The sequence below is a fragment of the Pteropus vampyrus genome, unplaced genomic scaffold (assembly GCF_000151845.1).
Source record: "Pteropus vampyrus isolate Shadow unplaced genomic scaffold, Pvam_2.0 Scaffold76, whole genome shotgun sequence".
Classification (NCBI taxonomy): Eukaryota; Metazoa; Chordata; class Mammalia; order Chiroptera; family Pteropodidae; genus Pteropus; species Pteropus vampyrus.
In genome coordinates this window covers 1,315,360-1,328,281 of record NW_011888857.1, presented here as the reverse complement: position 1 = coordinate 1,328,281, position 12,922 = coordinate 1,315,360, and the positions used below count along the sequence as shown (strand labels likewise).

At 32.4% G+C, this 12,922-nt stretch overlaps 1 protein-coding gene across 3 annotated transcripts in view; it reads right to left on the bottom strand.

The window, feature by feature from the left end:
- DCDC1 (doublecortin domain containing 1) overlaps positions 1-12,922 on the bottom strand; it is a 277,601-nt gene that overhangs the window by 236,908 nt on the left and 27,771 nt on the right. For all 3 annotated transcript variants that reach the window (XM_023532053.1, XM_023532054.1, XM_023532055.1), the window contains exons 3-5: positions 7,124-7,393; positions 5,807-5,963; positions 5,166-5,328 (exon numbers count right to left, since the gene is read on the bottom strand). In XM_023532053.1, the coding sequence (XP_023387821.1) occupies positions 5,166-5,328; positions 5,807-5,963; positions 7,124-7,393 (590 nt within the window). The remainder of the gene's footprint in view (positions 1-5,165; positions 5,329-5,806; positions 5,964-7,123; positions 7,394-12,922) is intronic.

Genomic DNA, 12,922 nt, shown 5'->3' with positions numbered 1-12,922 from the left:
GAGGGAATGTCTGAATGACTAAATGGTATCATTTTAACTACTGCTCTGTCTCTTTAGACAGGGAACCGTAATTGTTTTTCCTGTCTCCCACACACTCTTTCAGCTCTAGTTAGGAAGATATTCTCTCTGTCCACTCTTACCCATGCAGCAAACAACTCAAAGTGATAAAGACAATATTTTTAACACTTATGAGTTAATATCCTAGTGAGAATTAAAATTTATCAGATTTCTTTGCAGCTGTGACAGAAAGATCTCATCCAAAATCTTTAGTTCAGATGTGATTCAATAAACAGAATTTTTTGGATTTCAAAAAAAGTTTATATGGTGCATGTATCCTAATGGTGCATATATCATATATTATGGAATGCACTCAGCAAGGTCTAGGGTAGCAGCCCATAATCAAATACACGATCGTGTCAAGAATTTAGATGTTTCTCAATTATTTGATATTTTGACAATATGAAGAGATACTGTTCTAGACTTTCCTATTGACTAAGGACATTTTTGGGGGGTAGGGGATCTATGGTAATTGTGTTTAGATTCACATCTATTTATATACATTTATTTATAGGTTTAAAACTTTTGGAATCAGGAAATGTATAAAATATATTCCTGTAGATCTAGTCTCACTTGCAGATGTAGATAAAAGACGCATGTGCTGTCTCAGAAGAGTTTTTTCTCATATAATGTCATTTTCCTACTTTTGAATATATGCAGTTAAGTGGGAGATAGGATGGACTGACAAATAATCTCACCTAATATGTATATTATTCAAACAATATGATAATAGGACATTTGGGAAAGCCCACCCTAACTCCTGTTGTAGCTGCCCAAATTAAGTAATGGTCACTCTATAGGTGAGCATCAGGAAGACCAGTATTAGCTTTAACAAGACTAAAGCAGTCATTGGTGTCAGCGGCACTGTAGCATCATCTTGAGATCCAGCAGCAAGAATGTGTGATGTGGGTAGTGGGTCACTTCTTGAAACTTGTGCTTTTAACGCAACTATTTAAAAATCAACAAAATCAGAGATATATAATGGAACAGAATATAATGCATGAATCAGGTTCATTAAATTAATGCATTTTTTGAAAAACAAAATATGACAGAACATTTCATTATTGACGCAGATACGAGAAAAAGTGTTATGCTGCTATTTATAATGTGTCTCGTGTGTCATGGAATTGAAATATTTCCAAATCATCAATAATTAAAATGATGAGAATCCATCATTGCACTGACATTTACTTCTACATGAAAAGATAGCCTATTTTAAATGTGCTCACACATATTCTTGTCAATCACAAGCTGTCACAGCAAATTATTTCATTTTGTAGAATCACATGGCAGTTAGCAGAAAATCTCTAGGTTTAAATTTAGATCTTAGGTGTAATATCAAGAACTCTTTTCATGAATTTTTTTCCTGTGATTACATCTTTACAATACAGTATATAAAAGATGTAAAATCTTATTTATAATACTCACTTACACTTCTGGTGAACAAAACTCAGGACTGAAATGAATCATTGTAAATGATAACTCTGAAAGCTAAATAGTAGAATAGGAAATATACAGGAAAGATGGAAATTAAAACTAAAATTTTTTTTAAACAATCAGAGCTCCATACAACAGAAGTTTGCACTAATGAATTAAGTCCAAACAGTTTTTTTCTCCCTTAATCTTCTTTAAGACATTTAAGCAACCGCAGGGTGTGAACCATTTCTTACGCTAGGTTTTCATTGTTTGCAGCACCTAGCAGTTGTAAAGGAGCTGAATTCTAATAACTCCTATGAATCTGATGCAAAAATTTTCACTGTGCCACTATTCAGCAGAAGATTCAGGAAACCGTGAATATAACCTAAACTACATGATCATAAATCTGAAAACTTTTAAATGCCTTTTCACACAATTCATTAACTGCATCTTCACAATTCTAGCAGAATCACTAATAAATTTCAGAATCTCCCAATGGCAGAATTATAAGACCTAGTAAGAGTTGACTTTCATCAATAATCTTTATAAAAAATATTTCTATTTTTCCCATACACAATTAATCTCACTGCTTAGCATTCAACTTCAAAACGTAAGAATTATTTTAATATTGCATTTCAACAGGGAAGGCTTCATGTCAGTCTTGACCTTGGCCTGATCTCTATATAAAAGCTTTGTGTTTCGAAGTATGTGATGAATAGCTCTCTGGCTTTCTATTAAATCCAGTGCCACTGGTTGTCAACAGTAATGCTCAAAAGGGGTAGTGAAGTAGTTTAAAAAATCAGAGATGTTCTGTACATATTTTTCTTTAGTAAATCTGGAAATAGTTCTAAGTAAGGTAATTTTCACCATCTACACTGCTTTTCCAAAAAATAAGGAAACGATGAAGTATGGAAATATAATTGCCAAAATATACATAAACTTATTTCACCTTCCTGTGCCAGAAATAAAGTAAATTTTCCTTTGGACGACCCATTTGATTTATATTGTTGAATAGTGTTCTCAGTGTTATAGATTTATAATTTATTTGCCCAGTTTAAAGTCCTTAAAGACCAGGGCTTCTATCCCTATGCCAGGACTACACATAATATAAATAATAAATATTCATTGGCTTAAATTTAAATTAAATTGAATTAACTTGAATTAAAATCAGAGATGAAAGAATAATGATAAAAAAGAAATCAGACTATGAGAACCTTTTTTCACCTGTCTCTGATCTAGCCTTGTACCTAGCACATAGTAGGCTGTCAATGAATGTTTGCTCAATGAATGAAAATCAGTTATATTAAAATAATGACCAGTTACTGACCCTAATATCTGTTGGTTAATTATACATAAAATATTCATGCTCATTTAGAAAGATAAGAGTAACACCAATTCTGCCAACTGTTTTACTCCTATTTATCTTTAAAATGTTCAATTTTCCAACTTTTGAGAATGCCTCCTTACTCTAAATTTGTCTACCACCTTCAAAACTATTCATACATGTTGTATTTTTATTGTATACTAATGAAAACAAGTGGGTAAATTTTTGATTTACCTATAAGACACATGCAAGAAAGATAATTTTAATTTGATTTGAAAAAATGTATGTGACATATATATGAAAGATGTATATATGTATGATGTATATACATATATATGAAATCTCCCCACACCTCTCTCAAATTATCTAAATCAAATTGTACATATACATTAACACATATATATACACATGAATATATTTATAATATTTTACATTTATATTCTTAATGTTCAGAAAGAAACCAAATATTAGTCTTTAGGCTTATCTATGAGCTTAGTGTAGATGAGTGGCTTTTTCCCCATTATACTTATCCTAAGTCTTTTTAACGGACATGTGATATGCTAGTCTGTGTCCAAGCTTACCTACAATTTCTTTTCTCAAAAGACAAGGCACATCTGCCACCTGCTCTATTCCGTGTCCCAGCAACAACTGTCGAGCAGCATAAAGATTGATTATCAGTCAAAAACCATTGCACAACACCAGATTTTGGTGGGTTAAGCTTGCTGATCCAGCAAGAGATGGTGTGAAATTTTCAGGAGTGTGTGCCAACATTTTGGTGCTAAAAGAACAGCAGTGCATGTCACAGTGAAACATAGCCAAAGATATGCAGACAAAGCAGAGAAGTTTTTTTGTTCTGGACTTGGCTTTAAAAAGGATAAAAGAGAAAACAAAAAAGTAGGAGGAAATTAGTTTGTACATTTAAAAATCATCCACCAAGCTTAGTCATGTGTATAACATTGTTATTTTTGGCATACATGTCCAGGAAATTTTCAAGAAAATTGGCTATAAATATTTTTTATATAACTCTTCCACAATACCATTATCATATGAAAGGCGAGGATAAGTAAATAATCAAGGATCTTAAGAAAGCACTCATTCCTTAAATATCTGAACATAAAAAAACCCCACAGAAACATTTACCTACAATGACTCATGCTTATACACAATTATTCAATGCATATAAAATAAAGACAGCCATATTTAATGCTAAAGCAAAATTTAAAAAGTACATGGGTCTACACTATCTCATAGGTAATTTTTACTGGGTATTATAGCAACAAGTTTCTTTATAAGGAGCAAACTACCCTGAATTTTCTATTGAATTCAAATTATTTCCTGATGATCAAGCATTATCAAAGAGACAGAAACCATAGTATTATTCTATATAAAACTAATAGAGAAAGAATTTTCATCACCTCATCTGTAATGAACTCCAGAATTACTTTTCTTCTACTTATGCAATTACTGCCTAGACTTGCCTTTGGTTCACCAGCTTTATAGCAGTTGCATGGAAAAAAAAATACTTCAAATAAGGTATAAAAAGCATAGGGGAGTGCAACAGTTAAGTACAATAAATGTATATGGCAAAGTTCATGTCATTTAAATGTAATTATCATATACAGGACTTGGTAACAGACTCTGGGTGTGACATGTAGGAAATGTATTCTTTACAACTAAAGAAAGAAAAATGTTTGTTTTTTATTTAGAAAATCTCAACATTTCTGAAATGTTAAAAACAATGCACTTTTAAAAAAAGACCTTATCTGTAAATATGTCTAAAATATTATATATTTATATTATTTATATTATGTATGTATGTAAATATACATAATTTCAAGAATTTTAAAAGGTCAAGCTGCAGCATTTACCTTATAAAAAATTTTACTAGGAAAATTATATGTATATAAGAATTTTATATTCATTACTGGCCACATTTTCATAATTATGTTAATGCCATCTGAAAAAAAGACCAATAGAGTAAATGAATAAATGATACTTGAAACTTTGAACTATTTTCTTAGATAATAAGTCTAATGAATTATATCTGTTGGGTGTCACAGAAACTAAACAGAAAATTCAATAATCTCTGATTTAATTTATTATATTTTCACCATTTAACCTCCTGCAGGCTCCCTAATGTCTATTCAGATCTATATTAAATTAAGCGCCAATGCTAATGAAGGGCAATAAACGTGGCTGTCAGTGGATTTTTCTTTCATTAAGCACATTATCCTCTTACTGAGCTGTAAATGCGTAAACATTAGTTTTGTTAAACCATGCAAAAAAGACAGGATGAAAATCATTTTTTAATTGCACCCCTTAAGGAATTTACTGTATGTGGGGGTAGGGTATTTTTTTTCTTTTTTACCTTTAAGTTTTTTGAATGGATCTAAAAAGGGCTCTCCCATTGAAACATAAACATCGGCTTCAAGTGGTATATCTTCAGGTTCTAGGGCTTCAGTGCCGTTTGCCAAGAACACTCGTCGTGCGGCCATGTTCAGATTTAGCTTTTCTGTGCACTCCTCCAGCAACTAGAAGAAAGCAAGAGGTAAGAGAAAGTGATTTACAACAAAGAAAGCAACACATTTCCATGAAACAAAAGGTGCTAACAATCGAAATAGAAACTCACTGATTCACATGACAGAGTTAAGTAACTTGAGTAACTCCACCAATAGAGTTATTTTCTACCAGTTGAAAACAATTAAAAGGTAAATCGCAGCACCAAGAATATCTAATGATTATCTAATTTTAGTCCTTAAATGTTCTCTGTTTAATAACCCTAGAAGATATAAAGCTATTGTATCTGTTCTATTAAACATACAACTTATATATTGATTAAAAAAAAAAAGGAATGAAATGCCTGTGAGATCTATGTATATGTAAGCAATTTACAGATTCATATTAGTGAAAAGAAAATTTTAACACAATAAATGCCATCTTTCTCATCTTTTATATTATAAAGAGAGTAAGAGAAGAAATAAACACTAAAAACTTTTGAACACTAGTTACCAAGGTGATGGTTGGTACAGTAACTTTGGCAAAGATTGTTCTAGATCCATTTTTGTAAGCTGTTACTCTAATCACTCTGGGTTGAAGTTTGTGTCTTTGAGACAATCTATGCCAATTCTGGGCCGATCGAAATTTTAAAGAGGAGAACTCCGCAACTCTGAAGGAAAAAAACACACAAAAATTGGTGCAAGTTAATTAGTAGAAACATTTAAAGATATTATCCTATATATTTTAGATATAAACCCTAATGATTGTTCCTAAGTATTCTTCAAAAAAGCTTTTTATGGGATATGATTGTCTACATTTACTTAAATATTAAAAATACTTAATACAGAATAAGTTTACCAAAACTATTCATATAAAACATACATTTTTAAATGAATCGTTTTTATCATTTTGCTTATAAAACATTAGAACACTCATTTTAAAACTATATTTATATATTAATTATTTTGATAGAAAGCAAAACAATAGTAATATGATCTTATCATGAAATAGTAAATGGAGACTATTTTCCTTTAAGTTTTCATGTTTATCAAAGTCCTTTGATTTTTTTTAAAAAAGATTTGAAATGCAAATAGATTGTAAACTAATTTTTTTTACTCTAAAGTTAATTGTAATTGCTTTCATTTCAAATTGTTTGGGGCCAATAAGAAAAAACAGTTCTAAGTTTTGTGGGTTCCATTAAAACAGTGTCAATCCTTAATATTTTCTCAGCAAAAGTACATGGTAAACAACTAATGTCAAATTTTTTATTTCAGAATTATCTAACTAACCTTGTTAATTCTTAATGCCAGAGGTAGAAAATAAGCATTTTAAAATAAAAAATTCAGGATAATTAAAAATCACAATATATCCACCTAGTCAAACATATGAAAATAATTAGATTATCAGTTTCTTAGGTTAAATGTTTATGATAACAATCTTGATGTAAAAACACGTAAAATGTGAGTTCATTTCAATTCGATTTTATTTTGAAATACTGGTTAACTATCAAAAGTATGCATTTCTATTTTTAAACAAATATCTGGTAAGCAGATATTTCATGGTCCTAGCCTGATTCTGCTTCAAATATTCTTTTCAGAATTTCATATTATCCACATTGAAGTGTATTCCATGTTTTCCCCAAGGGTAATTAGCTACATTCTACTCTGGTGCTTTTGGGGGAAAAAAAAATGCAAAACAGAAACAAAACCCTAGAGATAGAGAGGTGTTACATTTTAATGTCTGAAATAGTCAACTGAATCACTACAAATTCTGCTCAAAGGAAAAAGCTTCAACAGTCAGTTAAAAAGAACAGAGAACAGCTTTGATTACCTCAGTTGACCCACTGGAGCACTGACAGGCCTGTTTCTCTTGGAAGCAGATATAAAACAAGAATTGTTTTTACTGTTTGATTTGTAGCTATCTGGGTTTGATATTTCATCACGGCTATGATCTGATGCTGTTTGATGTGTGGAGCAATCTTGAAGTCCTGACCCTTCTGATGCTGCTGTTGAATGCAAAAGTCTGTTGGGGCCAAACTGAGGCTGCAAATAATCTTCAGTAGTTTTAATAACTGCTTTTGCCTTAGATGGCAGAAACTCCCTGAAAGAAACAGAGCATGGAAGAATACAGTGAACTGATTTGTAATCACTTATTAACAACTACCACATAATAACTAGTTCTGTGCTATATGCTAGACAAAATACTACACACCCATTATTTTAATTCTTACAATATCTCTGGGAAGTGGGTACTGTTTTTATCCCCATTTTACAGATGGGGATCAGAGAGGCTAATTAACTTATCCAAGTTCAAACAATCAGTAAGTTGAAAGGGTGGGAAATTGAACCCAAACTTCTCTTAAAACTCACATTCATAACCATGAAACTTAATTTCTTACTTATAGACTTATTGACACAATGTAAATAAAATTTTTAAATTCTTAGATTCATTTATTAAACACAACCACTCTAAGTATTAGGAAATACAGAAGAGATGTGGTTCCTACCCTTGAAAAACTTGCAAACTAACTTCTAGTAAAGAGAGAATATACATTAAATAAACTGCTTAGAAGTATGGGTATGTATTAACTTTAAATGAAAAAAATAATTCCTTGAAGGTAAACTTATGTAGGCTGGAATAAAGTTGGTACAGGCTTCAGAGCAGATATGAGATCAGAGTGACTAACTCAACCTGGTTTGCTCAGGATTATCTTGGCTTTGGCATTGAACGTCACACATTTTGAGGATCAGGTGATACAGCTTATTACCAGGACACATAGAAAGCTAAGAAAGTAAAACCACTTCAGGAGAGTACAAAGAGAATTAAAAGACCATTCATTGCTCTCCAAAATATACTAGTGACTGAAGAACAACTCTAGTAGACTGCCATATGTTTTCACTCAGCAACCGCATCTCTCCTGTGTCTGCTTCCTTTTCCTGTATCTTTATTTTCTAATCTACCTTTAACCTCCTCCTCATTCTCATGGCTTCTGTTAATTGCCTCTATGTGTCCCCCGCATTTTTATACCACATTACTTTCTTCAGACTCTCTCTGCATGACTCACATTCAACTCTCCCAAAAGTTTAATTTCATCACTACGCAGTATAGGACACTCCTGTTAGGTAGAACTCTCATGCTAGGTGAACTCATACGCCCCTGGCAAGACTGGATGGGAAAGTACCCATCATTGGCCCCCATAAAAACTACGGATAGGGCAGCAGAATGATAAGGTACAGAGAAGTTAAAGTAAGACGGGCTCTTGGAGTCCTCCTGAAAGAGGAACACATAATTAGCAGGGACTTACTTGGCCTATCTCGTATACCGAGGTAAGCAGAAACACTACATATTGATTGATTGAAAAAATACTCACTGAAATATATCACACAATTTAAATTAGTACCAAGTGTTTTTAAATTTAACAACTACTCAAAGGCTATTGTGATTCTTCTGATTATTTTGATATTAGTCATTCACTTCTAATCATAAATAAACAGAAGAATGTAATATTGCAATTATAAGCCCTGTCTTGAACCATTTGGCCCAATAGTTTATTGTTGGTGTTGTCCCCAAGGGATGTGGATAGCAAGGTAGGATTGTCCTTTTTAATGCCAACACCTTCAGGGTGAGAAAATAACCAGCATGATAATCCTATAATTATAATACAGGACTTTATTCCCCCAACAAAATCATCCCCATTCATTTTCTGAGTCAGCAAAGTGGTGCATTATAAATTCCTAAAAGTATCTCCCAACTGTCTATAAAAATTGTTGGTAGGAGTCACAGCTGTTTCATCTCACCACTTCACTGCTGCCACTGCCCATTACAAGAACAATGAGGTCCATGCGAAGGTGCTACTGTGTAGTGTTTCCAAAGATACCATTGCTTGGGATGCCATAATAGTTTAGTACAGAGGTGCAGAGAAGAGGCACCTCTCCAATCCTATTCTATACTAGGTCACCTGGACACCAAAGCAGCTCAGATTGTAGGCAGAGTCCCAAAGAGTCTCCCTTGAATAGTTCCATCAGCTCTTAATCCTTACCTGATCAATTATAGGTACTCTAATCCATAGGTACGCTAATCCAGTCTACAAGCCAGATATGAAATAAATGGCATATTATATTGATGATGATAATAATAATAATAATAGCTTATAATTGCATTGCACTTGTGACAGTCACTGTTCTAAGCACTTTACTTATATTTTTCATTTAATCCACAAACAGCCCTATATTATTTCCCCCCTTTTATAGGTGAGTAAACTGAGGGCTTAAGTAATTTGCTAAAGGTCACACAGCAGGCAGGTATCAGAGACGTGATTTAAATTCAGGTAGTTTGGTTCCACAATTTCTGCACTTAACCATCATCTATAATCTCATTCTCATTAACCCTAAAACTTCCTTATTTTCTATAAATTAGAAAATTGAAATTTCTTCTAAAAGGGTTCAGAAAAACAAATAGCTAAAAGAAGGGAAACTGACATTTGGAAAATGGGAGGTTCATGGGATGGAAAGCAAAGGAGCTAGACCTACATTAGCTCATTAGTTAACATCGCTCTAATATTTGGATGGTATTTAAATCACCATAATTGTAGTACTCCTATTTTTCTTTCTCTTGTTTCTTCCCACCTTTTTTCTTTGAAAGATCCTTTTTCCCCTCTGCAAAAATCTTAGAAATCCCATGACATTCAGATTTATTAAAGTGAACTTCCCTTCACCTCCATATTTATACATAGCTTCACAGTTATCTTTTTCTCAAAGGCAGTTTTTGCCTTTTGAGAATTTAGCCCATTTATATTTACTATATACTCACACCAAGTAATCTCCTTCACCAAGACAGTCTTTGTCTTTTAATTGAAAATTTAGCCTGTAATCTTATGATTTGTTTTCTATTTTTTCCTATCTGTTCTTTATTGTTCTTTTCTTTTTTCTCTTAGATTAAATAATAATTTGTATACTATTTTATTTTCCCTTATATTAGGTTATATGCCATATACTGTTTAAGTTTATTTTCAGTGGTAATACTATGTATTACAATATGAATCCTTGTCTTATTGAAGTTTAATATAAATTACTAATTTATTATTTTCCAGACAATGCAAGAACCTTAGAACACGTCTTAGCTACGTGCTGCACTTATCTTTCATGGCTCCTGGTTTTGTGCAGGGAGCTTAGCTCCAGAGTTGTGCCTTGGATTAAGGATTTGCAACCAGTCCTTCCTGTGCTTCTTATGGATTATTAATTACATAAATTTTATACTATAATTTCTTTTAAAACCTACATTTTATTACAGCTGTATTTTATAAAACTTGCTAAGTTGTATGATAGTTTTCTTGAATTTTGCTTTTCCCCTAAATATTCCCCTGACACTAAATTTAGTTTAGTGCTATGGTCACTTTTATTTATTGGCTCATCTGTAGTTTCCATTGGATAGGTATAGGAATCTCATGTGAATTCTGAAAACAGTTGTTTTAAGAAATGGTCCTTTATCCTAAAAAATAAATTCACTTTATCCTCATTTACCATTGAGGCTTTCTACCAAATTCTGGAATCTGGGCTAATTTTATAACACAGATTTTACTTTTAATATTCAATGTCAGTCTTATTTTCTTGTCCTGGAAGTCTATGCTATGTCTCTACTGTAAACCTTTCATTCTATCTGTAAATACTTTTTATATATACAGAATTCAAGTAGCTCCTTCTTCAGTTAAGATTTCTGTGATACCCTTGTATGTAGGAATGCACTTCCTTCCTGTGCATTGAAATCTGCCCTGGTAGATTTGATAACTGGAATCACTATATCTCATTCATTATTTCCTACCATCTAAAATGCTAGACCCCAATTTCTGTCAAATATTTCAATTCATCATTGTATTATTTCTTCTTTACCACTGGTATAAAAGCATTTTCTTTCAGCCTGAAAGCAAAAATTCACTATATTAGGCTGACACAAGAACATCAATCACATTACTTCAGAAATAAACCTTCTTAAAAAATATCTATTGATCTATCAATCATCTATTTATCTCATCTATTTATCTATCTATATTAATTTTTTATTACTGTACAACAAATTACCATAAACTTAATGTCTTACAACAGCACCTATTTATTATTGCACAGTTTTCATATATCAGGACTTGGGGCAATGCTTAGCTAGACCCTCTGCTAAGGATCTCAAAATGCTAAAATCAAGGTTCCAGCTGGGGCTGCAGTCTCATCTGATGTTCAGGGTGTTCTTCCAAGCTCATTCAGGTTTTGTCAGAATTTAGTTCCTCATAGCTACAGAACTTATAGTGACTATCATCTTTGAAGCTAGCAAGAACTCACCTCTCTGACTTTTCTGTCTCTGACCTCTAAACTCTCATTTAGGAGTTGCTCTGATCAGGTCAGGCACATTCAGGATAATCTTCCATTTGATTAACTAGAAAATAACTGATTATGTACCTTAACTACATCTGCAAAAATCTCCTTTGTCACATAATGTAACCTAATTATGGGAGTGACAGTCTATCATATTCATAATCCCACCCACACTCAAGAGGAGGGAATTACACCAAGAACAGGGAGATGATAATGTTATGTGATTATTTACCCATGAAACTCACGTTTGAAGTACATTCAGAGCAGAGACTGTTAAATATGGTAATGTGATGTATCTATTTGACCCAGACATATTTTGTTTAGTCTTCACATTGTTTTTAGAAAAAATTTAAAATACAGAAAATTTTTGCATAAAAGTCAAGCTTCATAGTTTCTTTTAAACAGTTACAAAATACAGCATGGCCACAATTGGCAAATCTGAGTAGTGGCTTTTCTCTTTCACTTAGGTTTTGAGCTCCCAATTTGTCAAAAACTTTCCTACTCCCTATTGTCTCAAACACAATTATGCTTGGTAGTTTTATCTTGTTTTTTTTTTGTTGTTGTTTGTTTGTTTGTTTTAGTATTTCCTGGCTTCATAGGAATTTTTCATAATATAATATGAAAAAAGCAAAATAAAATATATAGATTTGTAATTTGATATACATATGAAGGGAACGTGGTAGTATCTATCTGGATAATTTGATCCCTCTGTTATTACATCTTAAACTCTGTGCTAGTTTTGTACCTGAATGTGGTAGTATTACTCTTTAATTAAGAGATCTATAGTATCCTTCTAAGAACATATGTTCCTCTAACATTCTTCTCCTATGCAAATATTCTTTACCTTACTTGCACTCTAGAATCTTCATGTTATATTTCCCATGAAATAGGAGGAGAGATGCTACTTGACACAGTTAGTAAGAAGCACAGAATGATACGTGTTGCCAAACCACAGTAATATAGGCAGGGCAGTGAAGAATTAGCCTTGACATAACATGTTCTTTTATTTTCCTGCAACATGGTTTTTATTTTTTTCATTTTTGTCTTTATTGAAATATAAAAGACAATTAGTTGCTTGAATTAACATTGTACAATTCGATGAGTTTTTTTTCACTTATGTACCAGTTTCAGTTGTATAGCATAGTGATCAGAGATCCACATAACTCAAAAAGCAATGACCCCACTAAATCTAGTACCCTTCTTCCTCCTTACATGTTTATTACAACATTATTAACCCTCTTCCCCATGCTACACTTTACATCTCCATGTC